A 24,727-nucleotide genomic window follows, 5' to 3' on the forward strand; every position below is an offset into this window, starting at 1 on the left:
TACCACACACAGGGCCCCCTTCTCGTGTGCTTCCTCTATCACCATGACCTCCTTCCCAGCCCCCTCCCCTGTTATGCCCCACAGACAGTGGTTTCTCAGATCCACCAGGACCTGGTGTGCCACTATAAAATCAGCGCCCAAAATCCCTTCACCCTCTTGTTCCCAGCTCATCAGGACGCATTTCCACTGCACCTGGAGTGGCCCTAACCTGATGGACAAAGGAATCGAGAAAACACCAGCCTTCTCGTTCCCCGTAAAGCCAACAAGACTGTAGGGCGCCCCGCTGGATAGGGGGGATGTTCGGGGGTTGTCCGTGTGGACAATAGTACTGGAAGCACCTGTGTCCAGCAGGTAACTTCCGACTACATCCTGGACTCTCATCCTGATGTGGAGATGCCGGCGTTGGACTGGGGTAAACACAGTAAGACGTTTAACAACACCAGGTTAAAGTCCAACAGGTTTATTTGGTAGCAAAAGCTTGTGTGGCTTTTGCTACCAAATAAACCTGTTGGACTTTAACCTGGTGTTGTTAAACTTCTTACTCTCATCCTGACCCAGGGTCTCCCGCATGGGCCATACTCTAGTGGGCATAAAAAGGTGGGCTGCTTCGTTGGTAGTCATAGGGGTGCTTGGGTTTCGGACACGGGTGCTCTCTGGCCGGTTGCCATGGCCGCCTGTCCGGGTTCTGCTGTTTTGGATTGTAAATATGCCAGCAGATCTTTAACATCTATAGTCCCCTGCCCAGGTACACCTACCAGCGGGGCTGGGTTGGCTGCTACCGGGGCCCTTTCCCCCACTGACCTATTCGGGTTTCTGCACTCCCTCCTGTCGTGCCCGGGCTTCCCACACCCGTAGCACACCGGTCTCTTGTCTGAATCCGACTGCCTTCCTGCTTCCACTCCCTTCTCTTGAGGAGTGCTGGTGCAATTTCGTGCACCTTGCCCTGAGAAGGCTTCTCCTCACCCTTCTCCCCATTGCGGTATGCAAGGGTGAGTTTTCTCATTACCTCCACCTCTTTAAGGTTCGGGTCCATTGGGTCGAACCAATGCTCGGCCTTTGCCCTAACTCGCGGGAGACAGTTTGCTACAAGTGTTTTCAGCCAGTGGGCTGTTCCCTCATCCAAATTCTGCCTGTCTAAAGGAGTTCCACACAGTCCCTCATACACCATCCACAGCCTGTCTGCGAACATGTCCGGGGACTCTGTGACTTGCTGCTTTGTCTCCCACACCCTCGTGAAGGGACTACCCTCGTTTAACCCCATGGCCTCCAGAACCGCTGTCTGTGCCGCTACCCATGTTGCAGGTCTTCCCCCTTCCCTGGAGGTCACTGCCTTACGTAGATATGAGTCGAGGGTCATCAGTAATAGTTTTACTCTTTCCACCTCCTCACAGTCATTTATGTCGGCTGCCTGCTGCACCTCCATAAAATGTAATGACGGGTCTCCCGCCCTGGTCAACCTTGGAATGTGGGTCACCATCCCCCTGAGCGCGTGTGCCCCATGGGGAATTGTTATATCCCCCTCTATCGGTCCCCTTTCTGCCTGTCCCACTGGGGGACCATACTTGCGCTGCCTTACCGGGCACATCTGCCCTACCTGGGGCTGATGCCCCTCTGACACTATGGCCTCCGGTTCTCCCACCATGATCGGTAACCCCACCACCTCGTGGTGTGCTACACACGACGGAGACGCCGCTAACTGGGGGTGTTCTCCCGACCCTCCCTTGGGCCCGTCCCTCCCTGGACGGCCCGAACCCACCTGCTATTCCACTGTGTTACCTGTTCATTACAATAGGGACCAGAGTCTGAGGTTATAAATGGGTGAGTTTACTCCAATAGTAATTCTTTCGACATCTGACAAGTTTACAGCTATTAACATCCTGCCTATCAAATAGCTCCAGCCTACATATGAGAGGACCAACATTCAGAGCTTTCAAATCTTTATCCTGAAGTTACAAAACAGACTTTAGTCATCGGCCTGCTGAAACATCGGCACATTCACACAGAGGTGGATTGGACTGTGATCTGTTTATTATTCATCTTTAGTTCAATACAGTTTCTGAGTGATTTAAATTTAAAACAAGGTCTGCAGGCGTGAAGATTTATTGACACATGAATGAGAGATGCTGTGGGGCATTCTACAAGTCCAACAGGGCTGATTTACATCAAAAAAACTCCAACTATCAGGATAAACGTAATTTATTTGGGATGCAATTAGCAGCAGCAATAACAGCAGAATCACACTCCTGTGATCACTGGTGAACTCGCTGGTGTCTCACCAGGTTGTATGACTGGGTGAATCCCTTTCCACACATCGAACAAGTGAACGGCTTCTCCTCACTGTGAACTTGTTGGTGCCTCAGCAGAGTGGATGACCGGGTGAATCCTTTCCCACACTCAGTGCAGGTGAACGGTTTGTCCTCAGTGATTTCGCTGGTGTGCGAGCAGAAGTTTTCTGCTTTTAAAGCTCTTCTCACAGTCAGAACATCTGAACGGTCTCTCATTTGTGTGAACAAGTTGGTGTGAAGTGAGAGAGGATAAACAAGTGAATCCCTTCCCACACACAGGGCAGGTGCACGGCCTCGCCCCAGTGTGAATTCGCTGGTGTACAGTGAGGTCGCCTGATCGCCTGAAGCCAGTCCCGCAGTGAGAACACGTGAATGGTCTCTCGTCAGAGTGAACACGTTGATGGTGACGTAGTTCCTCAGAACTTTTATAGTCCTTCCCGCACTCTGGACATTTAAACGGTCTCTCTTCACTGTGAACTCGTTGGTGTTTCTGCAGGTTGGATGATCGGTTAAATCCCTTCCCACATTCAGAGCAGGTGAATGGCCTCTCTCCAGTGTGAATGCGCTCATGTGCCACAAGGTGGAATGATGTCCTGAACCCCTTCTGGCAGTGGGAGCAGCTGAACGGTGTGGAACCGGTGTGAATGTACTGGTGCTCCCGGAGTGTGCGTGGAGTTTTAAAACTCTTTCCACACTCAGTGCATTTAAACTCTCTCCTGTCGGTGTGAACCCGCTGGTGTCTCTGCAGGGCAGAGAAATCTGTGAATCCCTTCCCACACTCAGAGCAGGTGAATGGCCTCTCCCCTGTGTGAGTGTGCCAATGCATCAGCAGGGCCGATGACTGAGTAAATCCTTTTCCACATTCGGAGCAGGTGAACTGCCTCTCCCTGCTGTGAATGCGCTGGTGAATCAACAGGCCAGCTGACTGAGTGAATCCCTTCCCACACACAGGGCAGGTAAAAGGTCTCTCTCCAGTGTGAGTGCGTTGGTGATTTTGCAGGTCAACTGGGTAATTGAATCCTTTCCCACAGTCTCCACATTTATACGGTCTCTCCCTGGTGTGACTGCGCTTGTGTCTCGACAGGCCAGATGATCGATTGAAGCCTTGTCCACACACAGAACACATGTACAGTGTCTCCTCTCTGTGAACGGTGCTTTTTTCTTCCATGTTCAAAGGCCGATGATGTTTAGATCCTGGTGAATCAAAGTTCTCTGTCTGATCTTGATGTGATCCTTGATTTACAATTTTCTGTAATTCTTCACCTTCTAATCCCCTGAAAAATGAATTGAAAACAGAAAGAGGGAAACATGAGAGACAAGCCATAAATATACAAAGACAAAATGTGAAACTGAGTTGAACTAATCTGGTAAATTGTGGGATTGGAACTAGGAAATAGTGGATATGAAAGCTGCTGGATTGTGACAAAGCCTCAAACTGTTCACCAATGCACTGAGGGAAAGGAACCCTCCACCTCTTCAGAGCCAACAACAAGAATTCAGCCTTTATGCGTGAAGAGGGAGAGGTCGGGAGGAGGGTGACGGAGAGAGATTTTATACATCAGCAACTCAACCAGGATTTTGGCAGAATCTCCTAAACCCACAATCTTCCCCACCTGGAAGTACCAGAGCAGCTGGGACGTGGGAAAACCACACAACTCCCTGACTTGGACAAATATCACTGTCCCTTCAATGTGACTGGGTTAAAATTCTAATACTCTTGCATTATGGGAGCACCTTTACTATATGGACTGCAGAGGTTCAAGAAGAAGGCCAACTATCACCATCACAAAGGACAATTGGTGATTGGTAACATATCACTGTCTGTGATAGTAATTCAGGGCAGATACCTGGGTCTTGTCAGTAATGTCCACTTTCAAATAATTTTTTTTTTTTTTTGCAAATCTGTATGAAACCTGCAAGTTCATACATTCATAAGATATAGGAGCAGAATTAGGCCATTCCGCCCCTCAAGTCCGCTCTGCCATTCAATCCTGGCTGATATGCTCCTCATCCCCATTTTCCTGCCTTCTCCCCATAACCTTTCAACCCATAACCAATTAAAAATCTGTCCAACTCCTCCTTAAATTACTCACTGCCCAGCATCCACCGCACTTTGGGGTAGCAAATTCCACAGATGAAAGGAAAACAAGGAAACAAAACCCATGACCGCTACAATCTAGGAGGACAAGGACAGTGGACAGATGGGAAAACCACTACCTGTAAGTCCCCCTCCAAACCACTCACCATCTTGACTTGGAAATATGTCACTGTTCCTTCACTGTCATTGGATCAAAACCCTGGAATTCCCTCCCTAACAACACTATGGATGTACCTACACCACATGGATTGCAGTGATTCAAGAAGACAGCTCACCACCACCTTTTCAAGGGCAATAAATGCTAGTCTCACCAACGACTAGAATCCATTGAATGATTTTAAAAATGACTTGGAATATCCATGAGAAAACAATCCTGACAGTTACTCAAATAAATACTTCACTCAGTCACACTAGCTTCCGAGTTTACATTTGACTGGAGTGGTTGGATTTTGCTGTCATTGCTGCTGTTTGTGGAAAACCTTGGGGCAAACTCCACACAGACAGTGACCCGAGCCGGGAATCAAACCCGGGACCCTGGAGCTGTGAAGCAGCAGTGCTAACCACTGTGCTACCGTAAAGGATAAAGGATCTCAAATTTAAGATGAAGAGAGATCTTTTCTCTCAGCGGGTTGTTGATCTTTGGAACTCTGTCTTCACCAGTGAGGATTGGAGGCAGATCATTGAATATATTCAAAGCTGAGGTTTTGATCCACAAGAAAGTCAAGGGTATGGACGGGGTGGGGGAGCAAAGTAGACATGATCTTATTGAATGATGCAGCAGGCTCGATGGGCCGAATGACGGGCTCCTGTTCCGAATTCTTATTCTGATGTTCTTGGGTAGCTGCGCATGCGCCCTGCTGCCTATTGACCCTCTGAAGATAGAGGTTCTGAACCAGCCCCTGAAACCACGCCCATTGTGACCCGCCACAGACAGCAGCGCATGCGCCCTCCGTCCCCGCTGAAACAAGATGGCGGCCGATAACCGGGGCCTGTTCCCGGGATTAAAGCCTGGCAGCTGCAAACCCGGGATCTGCAGGGACTTATTCAGGCCGTGCGGCCTACAACGGGTGTTTGGAAGCCATAGCTCCCTCCCTACCCGACTCCCGGCTCCATTTCTCCCAGAGCCCAACCGACTCACCCGCAGAAAAATGTTCCAACTCCCACTCTCGGAAGACTCCGAGCAAAGCGACAGTGCGCACGCTCCAGATATAGCATTGCGCCTGCGCAATAGGCTCCTGTGGAATGAATAGGACACTTTCACACCCGCAGGGGCACCTGGGAATTAACGGCGTCATTGTCAAAGACGATAATAGAAAATTATCTTGTGCAATTAAGATAAATTAATTTTTAAAAATGCATTCCTCGGAATTTGTGCGCTGCCATTCTCTATTTCTAAAATTGATTTAAACCAGTGCTCTCCTGTGGGAATACTCCGAGTTTTAAAAACTTTTCCCACTGGTTTCCCTCTCTCTCTGCTCCCCTGAAGGTGCTCACACTGGTTGGATAAATCCCACAGAGACTGGTTTCTTTCACTTTCTTTCTCCTGATGCTGAATATTCTGTTTTATGGAATGATACATCACAGATGGAAACCATTTGGCTCAAACGACTTATGATAGTGTCAATGGAGAGGAACTGTTTCCCAGAAGCAGGAGGGTCTGTCGATGGAGAGAATCTATTTCTCAGGTGCAGGAAGGTCTGTCATAGAACATAGAACATAGAACAGTACAGCACAGAACAGGCCCTTCGGCCCACGATGTTGTGCCGACCTTCATCTGAAACCAAGATCAAGCTATCCCACTCCCTACCATCCTGGTGTGCTCCATGTGGCTATCCAATAACCGCTTAAATGTTCCTAAAGTGTCTGACTCCACTATCACTGCAGGCAGTCCATTCCACACCCCAACCACTCTCTGCGTGAAGAACCTACCTCTGATATCCTTCCTATATCTCCCACCATGAACCCTATAGTTATGCCCCCTTGTAATAGCTCCATCCACCCGAGGAAATAGTCTTTGAACGTTCACTCGATCTATCCCCTTCATCATTTTATAAACCTCTATTAAGTCTCCCCTCAATCTCCTCCGCTCCAGAGAGAACAGCCCCAGCTCCCTCAACCTTTCCTCATAAGACCGACACTCCAAACCAGGCAGCATCCTGGTAAATCTCCTCTGCACTCTTTCCAGCGCTTCCACATCCTTCTTACAGTGAGGTGACCAGAACTGCACGCAATATTCCAAATGCGGTCTCACCAAGGTCCTGTACAGTTGCAGCATAACCCCACGGCTCTTAAACTCCAAACCCCTGTTAATAAAAGCTAACACACTATATGCCTTCTTCACAGCTCTATCCACTTGAGTGGCAACCTTTAGAGATCTGTGGATATGGACCCCAAGATCTCTCTGTTCCTCCACAGTCTTCAGAACCCTACCTTTGACCCTGTAATCCACATTTAAATTTGTCCTACCAAAATGAATCACCTCACATTTATCAGGGTTAAACTCCATTTGCCATTTTTCAGCCCAGCTTTGCATCCTATCTATGTCTCTTTACAGCCTACAACACCCCTCCACCTCATCCACTACTCCACCAATCTTGGTGTCATCAGCAAATTTACTGATCCACCCTTCAGCCCCCTCCTCTAAGTCATTAATAAAAATCACAAAGAGCAGAGGACCAAGCACCGATCCCTGCGGCACTCCGCTAGCAACCTGCCTCCAGTCCGAAAATTTTCCATCCACCACCACCCTCTGTCTTCGATCAGATAGCCAGTTACCTATCCAATCGGCCAACTTTCCCTCTATCCCACACCTCCTTACTTTCATCATAAGCCGACCATGGGGGACCTTATCAAACGCCTTACTAAAATCCATGTATATGACATCAACCGCCCTACCTTCATCAACACACCTAGTTACCTCCTCAAAAAATTCTATCAAATTTGTGAGGCACGATTTACCCTTCACAAATCCGTGCTGACTATCCCGGATTAATCCGCATCTTTCTAAATGGTCGTAAATCCCATCCCTAAGGACCTTTTCCATCAATTTACCAACCACCGAAGTAAGACTAACCGGTCTATAATTACCAGGGTCATTTCTATTCCCTTTCTTAAACAGAGAAACAACATTTGCCACTCTCCAGTCCTCTGGCACCATCCCCGTGGACAGCGAGGACCCAAAGATCAAAGCCAAAGGCTCTGCAATCTCATCCCTCGCCTCCCAAAGAATCCTAGGATACATTTCATCAGGCCCAGGGGACTTATCGACCTTCAGTTTATTCAAAACTGCCAATACATCCTCCCTCCGAACATCTATTTCCTCCAGCCTATTAGCCTGTAACACCTTCTCTTCCTCAAAAACATGGCCCCTCTCCTTGGTGAACACTGAAGAAAAGTATTCATTCATCACCTCGCCTATCTCTGCTGACTCCATACACAAGTTCCCACCACTGTCCTTGACCGGCCCTAACCTCACCCTGGTCATTCTTTTATTCCTCACAGAAGAGTAAAAAGCCTTGGGGTTTTCCTTGATCCGACCCGCCAAGGACTTCTCATGTCCCCTCCTAGCTCTCCTCAGCCCCTTTTTCAGCTCATTCCTTGCTAACTTGTAACCCTCAATCGAGCCATCTGAACCTTGTTTCCTCATCCCTACATAAGCTTCCCTCTTCCTTTTCACAAGACATTCCACCTCTTTTGTGAACCACGGTTCCCTCACTCGGCCATTTCCTCCCTGCCTGACAGGGACATACCTATCAAGGACATCCAGTATTTGTTCCTTGAAAAAGTTCCACTTTTTATCAGTGCCTTTCCCTGACAGTTTCTGTTCCCATCTTATGCCCCCTAATTCTTGCCTAATCGCATCATAATTACCTCTCCCCCAATTGTAAGCCTTGCCCTGCCGTCCGGCCCTATCCCTCTCCATTGCAATAACAAAAGACACCGAATTGTGGTCACTATCTCCAAAGTTCTCTCCCACAACCAAATCTAACACTTGGCCCGGTTCATTTCCCAGTACCAAATCCAATGTGGCCTCACCCCTTGTCGGCCTATCCACATATTGTGTCAGGAAACCCTCTTGCACACACTGCACAAAAAGTGCCCCATCCAAACTATTCGACCTACAAAGGTTCCAATCAATATTTGGAAAGTTAAAGTCCCCCATGACAACTACCCTGTGACCCCCACACGTATCCATAATCTGCTTAGCAATTTCTTCCTCCACATCTCTATTACTATTTGGGGGCCTATAGTAAACTCCTAGCAACGTGACCGCTCCTTTCCTGTTTCTAACTGCAGCCCATATTACCTCAGTGTGCATATCCCCCTCAAAGTGCTTTTCCGCAGCCGTTAAACTATCCTTGATTAACAATGCTACTCCTCCACCTCTTTTACCAGCTTCCCTACACTTACTGAAACATCTATACCCCGGAACGTCCAACAACCATTCCTGTCCTTGTTCTACCCACGTCTCCGTAATGGCCACAACATCGTAGTCCCAAGTAGCAATCCACGCCCCAAGTTCATCCACCTTGTTCCGGATGCTCCTTGCATTGAAGTAGACACACTTCAACCCATCTTCCTGTCTACCGGTACCCACCCTTGACCTTGATACCTTCCCCAATATCTCACCACCCTCAACACTGACTTCCGGACTACAACTCCTTTTCCCACTCCCCTGACAAATTAGTTTAAATCCCCCTGAAGAGCCGTAGCAAATTTCCCTCCCAGGATATTGGTGCCCCTCTGGTTCAGGTGCACCCCGTCCTGTTTGTAGAGGTCCCACCTTCCCCAGAACGTGTTCCAATTATCCACGTATCTGAAACCCTCCCTCCTGCACCATCCCTGCAACCACATGTTTAAGTGCACTCTCTCGCTGTTCCTCAACTCGCTATCACGTGGCACCGGTAGCGTACCAGAGATGACCACATGTTTTGTCTTTGCTCTCAGCTTCCAGCCCAGCTCCCGAAATTCCTGTTTTAAATCCCCGTCCCTTCTCTTACCTATGTCGTTGGTACCAATGTGTACCACGACTTGTGACTGTTTCCCCTCCCCCTTAAGAATCCGGAAAACACGGTCCGAGACGTCACGGACCCTGGCATCCGGTAGGCAACAAACCATCCTCGAGTCTCTTTTGCTGCCACAGAACCTCCTATCTATCCCTCTAACTAACGAGTCCCCAATAACTATTGCCCTCCCGCTCTCCTCCTTACCCTCCTGAGCCACAGGGACGGACTCAGTGCCGGAGATCCTCTCACTGCGGCTCACCACTGGTATGTCGTCCCCCTCAACCGTATCCAAAGCGGAATACTTATTGCTAAGGGGAACGACCACAGGGGATCCCTGCACCGACTGCTTCTTCCCAGCCCCTCTCACCGTCACCCATCTATTTTCATTCCGCGGAGTAACTGTATCCCTGAAGCTTCTGTCTATGGCCATCTCTGCATCCCTAATGATCCTAAGTTCCTCCAACTCCAGCTCCAGTTCCCTTACACGGTTTTGGAGGAGCTGCAGATGGATGCACTTCTCACAGGTATAATCAGCAGGGACACTGACGTCGTCCCTCACCTCGAACATAGTGCAAGAGGAACATTGCACTGTCTTCACACCCATCCCCTCTAGATACCTTGCCAGTACCAGGTAGAAACAGCAAAAAATGAATTAACTCACCCCTGCTCGCCAAGCCCTGTGAGCCAAAGCCCTACAGCTTTCACTCTGCCTCCTGCTCACTCTGCTGCCCGCTAACAACGCTGCCCGCTCAAAAGTGCGGCCTACTTTTAAACCCTCCAAAAACCTTCCCAGACTCCTGCTGGGCCCACTTCCTGTTTTAAAAAAAAACCTCCGATTTTTTAACACAAATTTAACTTAAAATAAATAAATAAATGTAGTGAACAAACCAACTGCCTTCTCCGCAGCCTGGTCCTGTCTCCTGTCGATGGGGAGAATCTATTTCCCAGATATTGGAGGGTCTGTCAATAGGAAGAAACTGTTTCCCAGGTGCAGGAGGGTCTCTAAGCAGAGGACGCACGGATTTAACATAATTGACAACATTACTGGAGGGGGTGATGAGGATAAGTTTTTACACAATTTGATTTAATCTGGAATGCAAACTGACAGGTGCTAGAATCAGGTTTGATAGTAAATTTCAAAGGGAATTGGATAAATACCTGCAGAGGGTAAATTGACAGAGTTATGGTGAATGGGATTAATTGGACAATTCATTCAACTTTGTGACATTCTGAATGTTTCTCTCCTGAGGTGTTAACATTTGATCTTTTCAATCACAATGTGTCTCAAACAGAAGAGCAAAACATTGGGTTTGATGAGCTGTCAGGTCTGTTTCCCATGTGACTGTGTAAATTAAGAATTGCAGATAACCATGAGAAGGAACTGAATATTTTCAGTTCCTCGAACAGATAAAGCGCAGATATCAGAAATCTCTGGAGTTCCCCATGTCCTCATTATTCTCCCCTTGAGTATAACAGCTCTCAGTCAAGCAGAATCAGTAACACATGCCTCTGCCATGATGTCTGCATTCCTATTTTACCACTCACCTCCCAGTGACACTCGGCATAACACAGAAACCTCAAAATATCATTGCTCCCTTACACCTTGTCCTCCTATTACAATCAAATGTTTGTTGAGCCTCTTGTCTCTCTTAATGTCAGATTACCTGCAGGCAAAATGACCTCAGACACTGGAACCGATCTTTGTGATTATTATTGTTACACCAGATTCCAATCAGCCCCAGGAGCTGCAGTTGTAAAATACAGCAAAATTGAAATAACAGGCAGGTTATTGTCAAATAGTTAGTGGCAGAGTGACACATAACAGAATTGGAATCTATTATATCAATAGACGATGACTCACTCGCTATCAAATGAGACCCAAACTTTGGTTATGGTGCACTAGATACTGAGTGTATTATCATTACATTGGACCCCTGGACCGAGAATACCTGATGCTAAAATGCCACCCCTATTACCTTCCATGGGAGTTCACCTCTTAGCCTGACAGCAGTTTACTTCCCACCCCATGCAGACGTGAAGACCACGCTGGACGAAATATACACTACCACAAATAGTCTTGAGACGAAACCTCCTGAGGCCTTGTTCATCTTAGCTGAAACTTCAATCAGACCAAGCTCAAGGGCGTTCTACTAAGATACCAGCAACACATCTCCCGTTCCATCAGAGGCCCAAACATCCTAGACCACTGCTATACAAATATCAAACATGCCTACCACTCTATCGCCAGCCCACATCTTGGCAAATCACGGCTGTGCTCTCCTGCTTAAAAGCAAAATCTGAAATAGAAGAATCTGTCAAAGAACGTCGTGCAATGCTGGTCTGAGGAATCGGATGATCTCCTACTGGACTGCTTAGCGCCAATAGACTGAATAGTATTTAAAAACTGCGACCAGCCTGAATGAGTACACCACTACAATAACTGACTCATTAGTAAGCGTGTAGAAGACTGTGTGCCAAAGAAGCAAATCCACATGTTTCCCAACTGGAAACCATGGATGAACAGGGAGAGCCACTGTCTGCTGAAGTCCAGATCTGAGGCGTTCATGTCAGGCGACTCTGACCTATACAAGACAGTAAGAAGTCTCACAACAGCAGGTTAAAGTGCAACAGGTTTATTTGGTAGCACAAGCTTTTGGAGTGTCACTCCTTCAGATGAAGAAAGAGTGACACTCCGAAAGCTTGTGCTACCAATTTAACCTGTTGCACTTTAACTTGGTGTTGTGAGACTCCTTACCGTGCCTACTCCAGTCCAACGCCAGCATCTCCACATCATCGATATAAGATAGCCAGGTATGATCCATCAAAGATGCCAAAAGACAGTACCGGACCAAGCTAGAGTCCCACATGGACTCCTGCCGACTATGGCATGGTCTGCAAGGCATAAAAGGCTATGAGTTGATCGCAGGCAAAATTACCAGCTCCAATGCACCCCTCCCCACTGAAGTCAACACATTCTATGCCCGTTATGAGCAAGAGGTCAGTGAGAGCACGCCCCCCATCCCAGAAGCTTCCGATGAACATGTATCCGAGGTCACCAGTGCAGACATCAGAGCAGCCTTCTCAAAAGTCAACCCATGGAAAGCAACTGGCCCAGACAGGGTACCCGGATGAGCACTCAGGTCCTGCGCAGACCAGCTGGCAAGGGTATTCACAGACATCTTCAACCTCTCTTTCCAACAATCTAATGTCCCTACCTGCTACCTGTACAGGAGTGAGATAGAGAATCTGGTGAACTGGTGTGGCAACAATAATCTCTACCTCAATGTCAACAAAACAAAGGATATTGTCATTGACTTCAGGAAGCGTAAAGGAGAACATGCCCCTGTCTACATCAATGGGGACGAAATAGAAAGGGTCAAGAGCTTCAAGCTTTTAGGTGTCCAGATCACCAACAACCTGGCCTGGTCCCCCCATGCTGACATTATAGTTAAGAAAGCCCACCAATGCCTCTACTTTCTCAGAAGACTAAAGAAATTTGGCATGTCAGCTACGACTCTCACCAACTTTTACAGATGCACCATAGAAAGCATTCTTTCTGGTTGTATCACGGCTTGGTATGACTCCTGCTCTGCCCAAGACCGCAAGGAACTACAAAAGGTTGTGAATGTAGCCAAAGAAAAACCAGGCAGCGTGCCTTAATGACTATCATCCTGTGGCTCTGACAAAGCAACTTTTTGTGATTCATGCACAAGGACATCCAGGTTCCTCTGCACAGCAGAATGCTGCAATTCTTTACCATTTCAATAATAGTCCATTTTGCTGTTATTCCTACCAAAATGGATGACCTCACATTTACCAACATTGTACTCGATTTCTGTTGGCAAAATAGGTTGCATGCTTACTTTTTAATTATGCAATGTTCAGAGCACTAAATTTGACACACAGAATCATAGAATCCCTACAGTGCAGAAGGAGGCCATTCGGCCCATCAAGCCTGCACCGACAACAATCCCACCCAGGCCCTATCCCAATAACCTCATGCCCTGACACAAAAGGGGCAATTTACCATGGCCAATCCACCTAACCTGCACATCTCTCAACTGTGGGAAGAAACCCACGCAGACACAGGGAGAATGTGCAAACTCCACACAGTAACCTGAGGCTGGAATTGAACCCAGGCCCCTGGCGCTGAGGCAGCAGTGCTGACCACATGCGACCAATAACCAAGGACATGGCAGACATGACCAGTGTGTGAATTGCTGATGAATGGTCTTGTTCCTGTTGTTCCAATCTGTGTCCACAAAGGGACAATCCAATGGCAGAGCCATTGCCCAGCATTCACTGCGGGAGCTGCTGCGCATGCGCACTGTCAGGCTGTGATTGGAGCATGCGCGATGCAGGTGCTGCAGCTTGACGGAAGCGTGAGGAGCTCGTGTGGCTTTCGCAACGGGTGAAATAAAACACCGAGTGTGGATGGGGAACGGAGCCGGTGGGTGGAGAGATTTCATTAACACCGGACTCGGCTCGCAAAGTTCGAGTAAAAATCTAACGGTCCCCCATTTGGACCGAGAGGATTGTTCGGTAGTTCTCTCGGTGTGGGGCCTGGCTCGCCGATCGCCATCTTTATAAGGGGCAATGTTCCGGTAAGGACGCTGCCATCTTTATAGGGGGCAATACCAGCAGCAGGAGACAACTTTATGCATTTCTATGTTAAAAGCAAAATACTGAGGGTGCTAGAAATCTGAAATAAAAACCGAAAATGGTGGATTGCTACCCTGGGCTGACAGTAATGCATTTACAGGATACGCAAAAGAGAGAATTCACAATTCAAAACATTGCATCTAGATTCAGTCGATTCATCAAGATCATTGACCTTTGAATGTGTAAAGAAGCTGTTCTGTCTGTGGGAAATGATTTCAGCTATCAATGCGTCTGGTATTTGAAAATAAGAATGATAATTTCAAAATCAAGATTCCGCTTGACTGGAAATCATGGCAAAGTACTGCAGATGCTGAAATCTGACGAAGGGTCATCCTGACTCGAAAAGTTGGCTCTATTAAGACCATAAGACATAGGAGCGGAAGTAAGGCCATTCGGCCCATCGAGTCCACTCCACCATTCAATCATGGTTGATTTCAACTCCATTTACCCGCTCTCTCCCCATAGCCCTTAATTCCTCGAGAAATCAAGAATTTATCAATTTCTGTCTTGAAGACGCTCAATGTCTCGGCCTCCACAGCCCTCTGTGGCAATGAATTCCACAGACCTACCACTCTCTGGCTGAAGAAATTTCTCCTCATCTCTGTTCTAAAGTGACTCCCTTTTATTCTAAGGCTGTGCCCCCGCGTCCTAGTCTCCCCTGCTAATGGAAACAACTTCCCTACGTCCATCCTATCTAAGCCGTTCATTATCTTGTAAGTTTCTATTAGATCTCCCCTCAACCTCCTAAACTCCAATGAATATAATCCCACGATCCTCAGATGTTCATCGTATGTCAGGCCTACCATTCCTGGGATCATCCGTGTGAATCTCCGCTGGACCCGCTCCAGTGCCAGTATGTCCTTCCTGAGGTGTGGGGCCCAAAATTGCTCACAGTACTCCAAATGGGGCCTAACCAGTGCTTTATAAAGCCTCAGAAGTACATCCCTGCTTTTGTATTCCAAGCCTCTTGAGATAAATGACAACATTACATTTGCTTTCTTAATTACGGACTCAACCTGCAAGTTTACCTTTAGAGAATCCTGGACTAGGACTCCCAAGTCCCTTTGCACTTTAGCATTATGAATTTTGTCACCGTTTAGAAAATAGTCCATGCCTCTATTCTTTTTTCCAAAGTGCAAGACCTCGCACTTGCCCACGTTGAATTTCATCAGCCACTTCTTGGACCACTCTCCTAAACTGTCTAAATCTTTCTGCAGCCTCCCCACCTCCTCAATACTACCTGCCCCTCCACCTATCTTTGTATCATCGGCAAACTTGGCCAGAATGCCACAAGTCCCGTCATCTAGATCGTTAATATATAAATATATTCTCGTTAATATATAATATATTCTCTGTCCACAGATGCTGTTAGACCTGCTGAGAGTTTCCAGCATTTTCTGCTTTTGTTGTGACTGGGAATCAATGTGGGTGAGCAGGCACTGAGGTCTTGGGGCTAACTGGACTTCCTGTCATAGAGTCACACAGCACAGAAAGAGATCCTTCAGCCCATAAGTGAACAAGTGAGGAAAAGATGTTCCACAGAATCAGAATTGTCTATTCAGAATTTCTGTCCTGTACTTCCGAGGATTAATTTTATAAACTCCTTTTACAGGCTATGAGAAAGGGAGGAATTCCAAACAAGAACATCAAACCAAACATGACATCCAACATCTACTCACTTGATTCATCAGCGCTTAAATATTGTGGACCTTTGAATGTGGAATGAGAAATGTTTCTTTGTTCTGTCTGAGGATTTCAAACTGGAAGTTTTGAAACAATTGACTGGAAAAGCACCGAGTGAGAGTGTTCCAGTGAACTGACTGTGGAAAGAGCTTTAACCAGTTATACAGCCTGATAAAACATCACATCATTCAAAGCGAGGAGAAACCATACAGTTTGGACAAGGTTTCAACTGATTGTCCAATCTGGAGAGTCACAAGGACACTGGCATCATGGAGAAACTGTGGAAATGTGGGGACTGTGGGAAGGGCTTCAATTACCCAAAGCTGAGAAAACGTTATCATTGTCACACTGATGAGCCACCATTCACCTGCTCTGTCTGTGGGAAGCGATTCACTCAGTCATCCCACCTCACTGACCATCAACTTGTACACAGTGATCAGAGACCTTTTAAATGCTCTGATTGTGAGAAGACGTTTAAAAGCAAGAAGCATCTGGTAGCACATCAGCTTGTTCACACTGGGAAGAGGCCGTTCCTCTGCTCTGTGTGTGGGAAGAGATTCAATCGGTCATCCCACCTTCTGACACATCAGCAAGTTCACACTGGGGAGAAACCATTCCTCTGCTCTGTGTGTGGTAAAGGATTCATTCAGTCATCCCAACTTCTGAGACATCAGCGAGTTCACACTGGGGAGAGGCCATTTACCTGCTCTGAGTGTGGGAAGGGATTCAGTCAGTTGTCCGACCTTCTGGTACACCAGCGAGTTCACACTGGGGAGAGGCCATTCACCTGTTCTGTGTGTCGGAACAGCTTTGCTCAGTCATCTACTCTTCAGAGACACCAACGAGTTCATACTGGAGAGAGGCCATTCACCTGCTCTGAGTGTGAGAAGGGATTCATTCAGTTATCCGACCTTCTGAGACACCAGCGAGTTCACAAATGATTGTAGAATTTGGAGTTTGTCATTGCTGCTTTTAGAGACATCCAGGACTGAACATGTGGCTGTGTAACCTGAGGTGTGTAAGAAATGTATCCCAGCCATGCTCTTCCATGATTCAGTGGTCCTGGAGGGAGAACAGAAACTCCTTTACAACTGGGTTTAGAGTCAGGAAGAACAATGGTGAATATTGGAAATGTGATGTGAAGTCAGAGATTGGTGTTAAATTGGGATCTGTTCCTGACTGAGACTTTGAGAATAAATAGAAATGTGGAATGAACATTTAAAATGTTTGTGATATTCCTGATCTATCATTATCAGACAATAATAACACCCTACATTTATATTGTCTCTTTAACACAGTAAATGTGAGAACTGACACTATTTTCAGATGATGTCATTGATGGGAATATGTTGATGAGAAATAAGAGGCCAAGGCTGGAGCCTCTGGAGACACCAGATGTAAGTGTGGGAATCTGAAGGGAAGATATTATAAGTGATTCTCTGACTCTAATTAAAAACAGAAGAATAGTTTTAAAGTTTAATGTTTATTTATTAGTGACTTGCGGCCCTGCAATGAAGTTACTATGAAAATCCCCTCGTCAACACATTCCTGCGCCTGTTCGGGTACACTGAGGAGGAATTTCGCATTCTCAATGCTAACCAGCACATCTTTTGGACTGTGGAGGAAACCGGAACATCCGGAGGAAACCCAGGCAGACAAGGGGAGAATGTGCAGACTCTGCACAGACAGTGGCCCAAACTGAGAATCGTACCCTGGCGCTTGTGGCAGCAGTGCTCGCCACCGTGCCACCCATATAGAACCAGGAGAGAGCAGCCCCATCCAGCTGGACGACAGTGGAGAGGGATGGAGCAGGATGATGTGGGCGACCATGTCAAAGGCTGCCAATAGGTCGAGGATGAGATAGGTCGCAGTCTCATAGGATGTCAGTGGAGATTTGACAAGGGCTGTTTCAGTCATGTGGCAAGGCAGAAACCTTATTGGAGAATTCAAAGATGGAGTTCTGGGAAAGATGGTTTGGGGTTTTGGGAGATGACAAAACATTCAGAGTGAATGAGGGGGAGGGGCCGGAGGACCAGGGAGAGCGGCTAGTCCTCCAACCAATCGGAGTGAATAAGGGGCGGGGCTGGAGGACCAAGCGAGAGCAGCTCGTCCTCCAACCGGAGTGAAAGAGGGGGCGGGGCTGGAGGACCAGGGAGAGCGGCTCGTCCTCCAACGAGAGTGAATGAGGGGCAGGGCTGGAGGACCGAGCGAGAGTGGCTGGTCCTCCAACCAATCGGAGTGAATGAGGGGCGGGGCTGAGGGCGTGTTGCACTGTGGTGATCTGGAGCATGCGCGGTTGAGGCGGTTGTGGAAATATTCAGTCCGGGCGATAACACCGGGTAAATCAGGAATGAGTGATGGAGCCGGTGGGTGGACGGACTTGGAGGCTTCATAAAAGTCCCGTTTGGCCGCAAGTCCCCAATGGGAAGCTCGGATTCGGTATTTGAACCGTTGACAGCTGCTCGGGCTTTTTCCCCGATTCAGGCCGGGGTGAACGATCGCCATCTTGACAGTGTGCGGCCGAGCGCACGCGCAGACAGAGGGAGCTCCAGGCTGCGGGGTGCCCGTCATTTAGTCTGATTGGTCGGAGGACCAGCTGCTTATGCTCGGTCCTCCAGCCCCGCCCCCTCTTCCTATTGGTCCGAGCTTTCGTCAAAAGCTCGTGGCTTTTGCTATCAAATAAACCTGTTGGACTTTAACCTGGTGTTGTGAAAGATATTCATACCCAGCCTTGCTTACGAGTGTGGGAGGCTGAATGCCTTTTTGGACTGATGCTAGCAGCTAATTAGTGGAAGGTATCACTCATGTAACCACTGCATAGTCGCAGAATGAAACAGATTAGTGTTCATTCTGTATTGTGCAGCCTTGTGATTGTGCTAAAGGCCATCACTTTCAGATCTGAAAAGTGCCTGGGTCAAGGTCAAATTACCCCAGAAAGGGACATTTCCTCTCAAATCTGAAGCAACAGGTGAAGCAAATCATTTCACACTGAAACACATCTTCAACGTTGCGGTAGTTTGTTCAGTTACACACTTGGTGGTCACGTGACTCTGGTTGTAGCATTCCTGCGCCTCATTGGAGGGATTCCTCACATGAGCCGAGTTTGAGGAGAGTATCTCTGGCCTCCAGTGATGCAGCCGCTGAATCTTTTCCTGGAAAAAACACATTTGGAATATTGTGATAATGCTGTCTGAATCCATCAGGACAATTTTGTATTCAAGTGTGGGGGGGATAATGCTCACTATTTTATATTCGGATCTGGGGGATAATGTTCACTATTTTATATTCGGGTCTGGGGATAATGTTCACTGTTTTATATTCAGGTCTGGGGGATAATGTTCACTTTTATATTTAGGTCTGGGGGATAATATTCACTGTTTTATATTCGAGTCTGGGGGGGATAATATTCACTGTTTTATATTCAGGTCTGGGGGATAATGTTCACTGTTTTATATTCGGGTCTGGGGGGGATAATGTTCACTCTTTTATATTCGGGTCTGGGGGAATAATGTTCACTGTTTTATATTCGGATCTTGGGGGGATAATGTTTACTGTTTTATACTTGGGTCTGGGAGATAATGTTCACTGTCTGGAATTTGTCCTCTTTTTAGGTCAAACCAAACCAAGTAAACAAACTCCAATTAAATCAGGACAAAGTAAAAGGGGCAGCTCCCCAAAAAGGAGGGGGAACAGCCCGAACAGAAATCAAAGTACAAAGGAAACTTAAAAACATCAAATTAAAATGTGATTATTAGGGTCAATAATGCACCCCAACCCCTGCGGTGCCCAGCGGGCTCGCCCGTGGACACCGCATGCTCCCTCTCCAGGGACACCTGGCCGCGAACGTAGCCGCGGTAGAGGGGAAGACAGTCAGGATGGACGGCCCCCTCGAGCGCCCGCAGCCTGGACCGGTAAATGGCGCGTTTCACCAGGCCCAGGAGCAGGTTCACGAGGAGGTCGCCATCCCGACCCTCCCCTCTCCGCACCGGGTGTCCGTAGATCAGGAGCGTGGGACTGAAGTGCAAACAAAACATCAACAAAAGGTTCTTTAGGAAAACATAAAGGGAGTGCAGCCTAAGACACACAACATAGACATGGTCCACGGACTCCACAAGGCCGCAGAAAGGGCAGTCTTCGGAGCCCGTGTGGAATTTGTCAGCTAGGGTTAATTTTGCCTCACGGTGCATTCTCGGTTGTCAGAGCTGTTGTTAAAAACCCTAATTTCCGGTCAGTGATTGAATTGTCTCTGATGGGATGGAGAATCAGAGTGCATGTAATGTGTTTCATGGACAGTGATGGGAATGAGTATAAAATAAACCCAGACCACACCAGGTAATTGTGAGAACATTGAAACCATCACATAAAATCACAGCACCATGTTAGAAAACAGAATGTTTTATCTGAATCTTTGATCAATTTTGTTTGATTCAATACTTTGAGTGACTTCTTGGATAGCTGGCTCTTTTCTAACGGCATCATCAGTTTGACAATAAATCCGGCCCTGGTAACTGCTTTTTAAATTTTCTGTTCTAATTTTAAGTGGAACGTTAATATATGCCTAGCACACAGGCCAATTGATCTTTCCAGAGGTGAGTGTGTCTGAGAAATATACAACTGGAAAACCTTTTCCATTCACCTGCTGCAGAAAATATATATTGTTCTGACTCTGCCAGCAGGGCTGTGGAATTAATTGGATAGATCTTAAAGAGGTTGGGCAGGATGGGCCAAATTGTTCCCATCTGTGATGCATCATTCCATAAAACAGAATATTCAGCATCAGGAGAAAGAAAGTGAAAGAAACCAGTCTCTGTGGGATTTACCCAACCAGTATGAGCATCTTCAGGAGAGCAGAGAGAAAAGTTTTAAAAAGTAGGGGTATTCCCACAGGAGACCACTGGTTGAAATCAATTTTAGAAATAGAGAATGGCAGCGCGCAAATTCCGAGAAATGCATTTTTAAAAATTAATTGATCTTAATTGCACAAGATAATTTTCTATTATTGTCTTTGATAATGACGCCATTAATTCCCAGGTGCCCCTGCGGGTGGGAAAGTGTCCTATTCATTCCACAGGAGCCTATTGCGCAGGCGCAGTGTTATATCTGGAGCGTGAGCAGTGTCACTTTGCTCGGAGTCCTGCGAGTGCGGGAGCGTCTTTTTTCAACGGGTGAGTCGGTCGGGCTGCGGGAGAAATGGAGCCGGGAGTCGGGGTAGGGAAGGAGCTATGGCTTCACAAACACCCGCTGGAGGTCGCACGGCCCGAATAAGACCGTGGAGGTCCCGGGTTTACAGCTCCCAGGCTTTTATCCCGGAAATAGGCCCCGGTTATCGGCCGCCACCTTGTTTCAGTGGAGCCGGAGAGCGCATGCGCTGCTGTCAGTGGCGGGTCACAATGGGCGTGGTTTCAGGGGCTGGTTCAGAACCTCGATCTTCAGAGGGTCAATAGGGAGCAGGGCGCATGCGCAGCTATCCAAGCACATCGGAATAAGAATTCGGAACAGGAGCCCGTCATTCGGCCCATCGAGCCTGCTGCATCATTCAATAAGATCATGTCTACTTTGCTCCCCCACCCCGTCCATACCCTTGACTTTCTTGTGGATCAAAACCTCAGCTTTGAATATATTCAATGACCTGCCTCCAATCCTCACTGGTGAAGACAGAGTTCCAAAGATCAACAACCCTCTGAGAGAAAAGATCTCTCTTCATCTTAAATTTGGGATCCTTTATTTTTACTTGATTTCCACACCAGAGGAAACATCCTCTCAGCATCTACCTTGTCAAGCACCTTATATCATATGAATCATAGAATCCCTACAGTGCAGAAGGAGGCCATTCAGCCCATTGAGTCTGAACTGACCACAATCCCACCCAGGCCCCATCCCCACAACCCCATGCATTTGACACTAGGGTCAATTTAGCATAGCCAATCCACCTAACCCGCACATCTTTGGACTGTGGGAGGAAACCGGAGCACCTGGACGAAACCCACACAGACATGGAGAGAAAATGTGCAAACTCCACACAGGCAGTGACCCAAGGCTGGAATTGAACCTGGGACCCTGGCACTGTGAGGCAGCAGTGCCAACCACTGTGCCGCCCTTAAATTCCCAGATGTTTCAATAACTTCTCAGTCTTTTAAACTCCAAAGAGTACAGGTCCAAGCTGCTCATCCTCAAAGACAAAACTCCTCATTTCAGGAATCAACCAACTGGATCTTCCCTGAACTGCCTCCACTGCAATTTTTTCCCAGCTAAAGTAATTCTGTGCCAGGTAGGAGGAGAGAATGTTTTGAATTTCTGTTCTGGACAGATGCTGATGGATTTTGGAAACTCCTTTTATAGGAGGTTGGAAGGGGAGGATTTACTCACAGCAAACTCAGACCAAACGAAATGTTTGTCTGTCTTGAATTTCTAACCTTGAATTACACCTATAACTTTCCTTATTTACAGGGACAAGATTTGAAGATTGCAACATTTTTCCCGGACACTAATCTCTCTGAGATCTTTTCAGCTGCAGCAGATTTTAAAATGTGAAAACAGTGAAATGGTTTTGGGGTGAGTGTGAGTGAGCATTAATTTAAATTTAGAGCACGCTCTGATTCCATGGATCTCGGGCTATTATGTCTCCTTTACCATGGATGGGGAGGCAATGGTGCAGTGATAGTGTTATTGAATTAGTAATACAGGGATCCAGGGCAATGCACTGTGAACCCTGGGTTCGAATCCCACAACGGCAAATGTTGAAATTTGAATTCAGTAAAAATCTAGAATTAGAAGTCCATTGATGATAATTGTCGTAAAAATCCATCCGATTTAATAATGTCCTTTAAAGAAGGAAATTACCACATCCCCCAGCAATGCAAGCCACTCAGTTCAAGGACAATGAGTTATGGGAATAGATGCTGACACTGCCAGCACATAGAGTCATAGAGCAATACAGCACGGAAACAGGCCCTTGGGCCCAACTGATCCATGCCAACCATGGTGCCCTCCCAGCGAGTCCCAATTGCCCATGTTTGGCTCATATCCCTCTAATCCTTTCCAATTCATGTACTTATCCAAATGCTTTTTAAATGTTTAAACCTGCTGTTTGAACCTGCCTCAACCACTTTCTCTGGCAGCTCATTCCATGTACCCACCACTCTTTGCATGAAGAAGTTGCCCCTCAGGTCCCTTTTAATCTTTCCCCTCTCACCTTAAACCTATGCCCTCTAGTTTTCAATTCCCCTACCCTGGCAAAAAGGCAATGTAGGTTCATCCTATCTATGCCCCTCATTATTTAATACACCTCAATATAGTCACCCCACATTCTCCTACGTTTGAAGGAATAAAGCCCTAGCCTGTCCAACCTCTCGCGATCACTCAGGCCCATTAGTCCCGGCAACATCCTCATAAATCTTCTTTACACGCTTTCCAGTTTATCAATGTTTTTCCTATAACAGGGTGACAAAAACTGTACACAATACTCCAAGGGTGACAAAAACTGTACACAATACTCCAAGTGCAGCCTCACCAATGACTTATACAACTATAACATAATGTCCCAACTCCAATACTCAGTGCCCTGACTGATGAAGGCCAGTGTGCTAAATGCCTTCTTCACCATTCTGTCTACTGTGCCACCACTTTCAACAAACTATGTACTTCTCCTAGGTTCCTCTGTTCCTCAACACTCCCCAGGGCCTTACCATTCATTGTATAAGTCCTACCCTGGTTTGACTTTCCAAAATGCAACACTCACACTCAAGACCATAAGACATAGGAGCAGAATTAGGCCACTTGTCCCATCAAGTCTGCTCCGCCATTCAATCATGGCTGATATTTTTCTCATCCCCATTCTCCTGCCTTTTTCCCATAACCCCAGATCCCCTTATTAATCAAGAACCTATCTACCTCTGTCTTAAAGACAGTCAATGACCCGGCCTCCACAGCCTTCTGCGGCAAAGAGTTCCACAAATTCACCACTCTCTGGCTGAAGAAATTCCTCCTTACCTCTGTTTTAAAGGATTGTCCCTTTAGCCTGAGGTTGTGCCTCTGTACTCTGTATTATCTGTACTGAAATCCATTTGCCAATCATCGGCCCACTTCCCTAACCGATCAACTGATCAAGATCCCCCTGTAATATTTGATAACCTTCTTCACTATCAGCGATACCTCCTAATTTAGTATCATCTGCAAACTTGCTAACCATGCTTTTTATGAATTTTTAAACGGCCATCCATTTCTCTATTTCACCTCTGCCCTCCCTGATCAGCTCTCTGACATCGTCTACCTTCCTCTACCTCTAATAATGGGTGTATTTTAACTATTATTTCCGCAAGCTATGTCTTGATGAGGTTTTTCCCACTTCACAACTCTATTCACTGCTGATTTACCAGCTTAGTCTTACAATGTTCAGGAATTGTTTCTCTTCCACTGGAGATCATTTCCCTTCCACTTCTGAGCTTATGTTGACCAACAAAATCTGATACATTTTTATTCCCTGTAATTCATTCTGCCCACCCTGAAACGTTAATCTTCTTTCTGTCTAAAAGGATGGTCTCTTTCCAAATGTTCACAATTAAAGGGCAGGAGATGGCTGACATTTAAGGGGACAGTAAATTAATATAGGACAGAGATATGTCTAGTGTTATTATATGGTACCCAGATTAGATATATTCTTTATGTTTCTGTAATAAAATATATTTATTATTATTTCTTGCATTGTAATATAATACTGTAGCAATGTTATACATTTCCAGTCATAAAGTCATTACAGCACAGAAGGAATCCATTCGGTAACTCGAGTCCATGCTGACTCTCTGTATAACATTCCAGTCCCATTCCCACTCTATATCCCATTCTCCTGAAAGTTTATTTCCTTCAAGTGCCCATCCACTTTCATTTTTAAGTAGAATCCATAGATATGGGTGGAGATTTACAACTTTTTGGGAATGAAATAGGAAAGAATGTTCCATAGAAACTAGAATTGTCTGCACTGAATTTCTATCCTATTC

The 24,727-nt window shown here is 46.7% G+C and overlaps 1 protein-coding gene across 1 annotated transcript; it reads right to left on the minus strand.

The window, feature by feature from the left end:
• Positions 1 to 775: 775 nt before the first annotated feature.
• On the minus strand, positions 776 to 18,239 carry LOC144486089 (uncharacterized). Its single transcript, XM_078204199.1, has 3 exons — positions 18,115 to 18,239; positions 2,559 to 3,559; positions 776 to 1,134 (listed from the first exon to the last, which is right to left on the minus strand). Exons 1-3 carry the CDS (start codon positions 18,237 to 18,239, stop codon positions 776 to 778), a joined length of 1,485 nt encoding a protein of 494 aa, XP_078060325.1.
• Between the last annotated feature and the right edge of the window lie 6,488 nt (positions 18,240 to 24,727).

Source organism: Mustelus asterias, unplaced genomic scaffold (genome assembly GCF_964213995.1).
Source record: "Mustelus asterias unplaced genomic scaffold, sMusAst1.hap1.1 HAP1_SCAFFOLD_288, whole genome shotgun sequence".
NCBI lineage: Eukaryota > Metazoa > Chordata > Chondrichthyes > Carcharhiniformes > Triakidae > Mustelus > Mustelus asterias.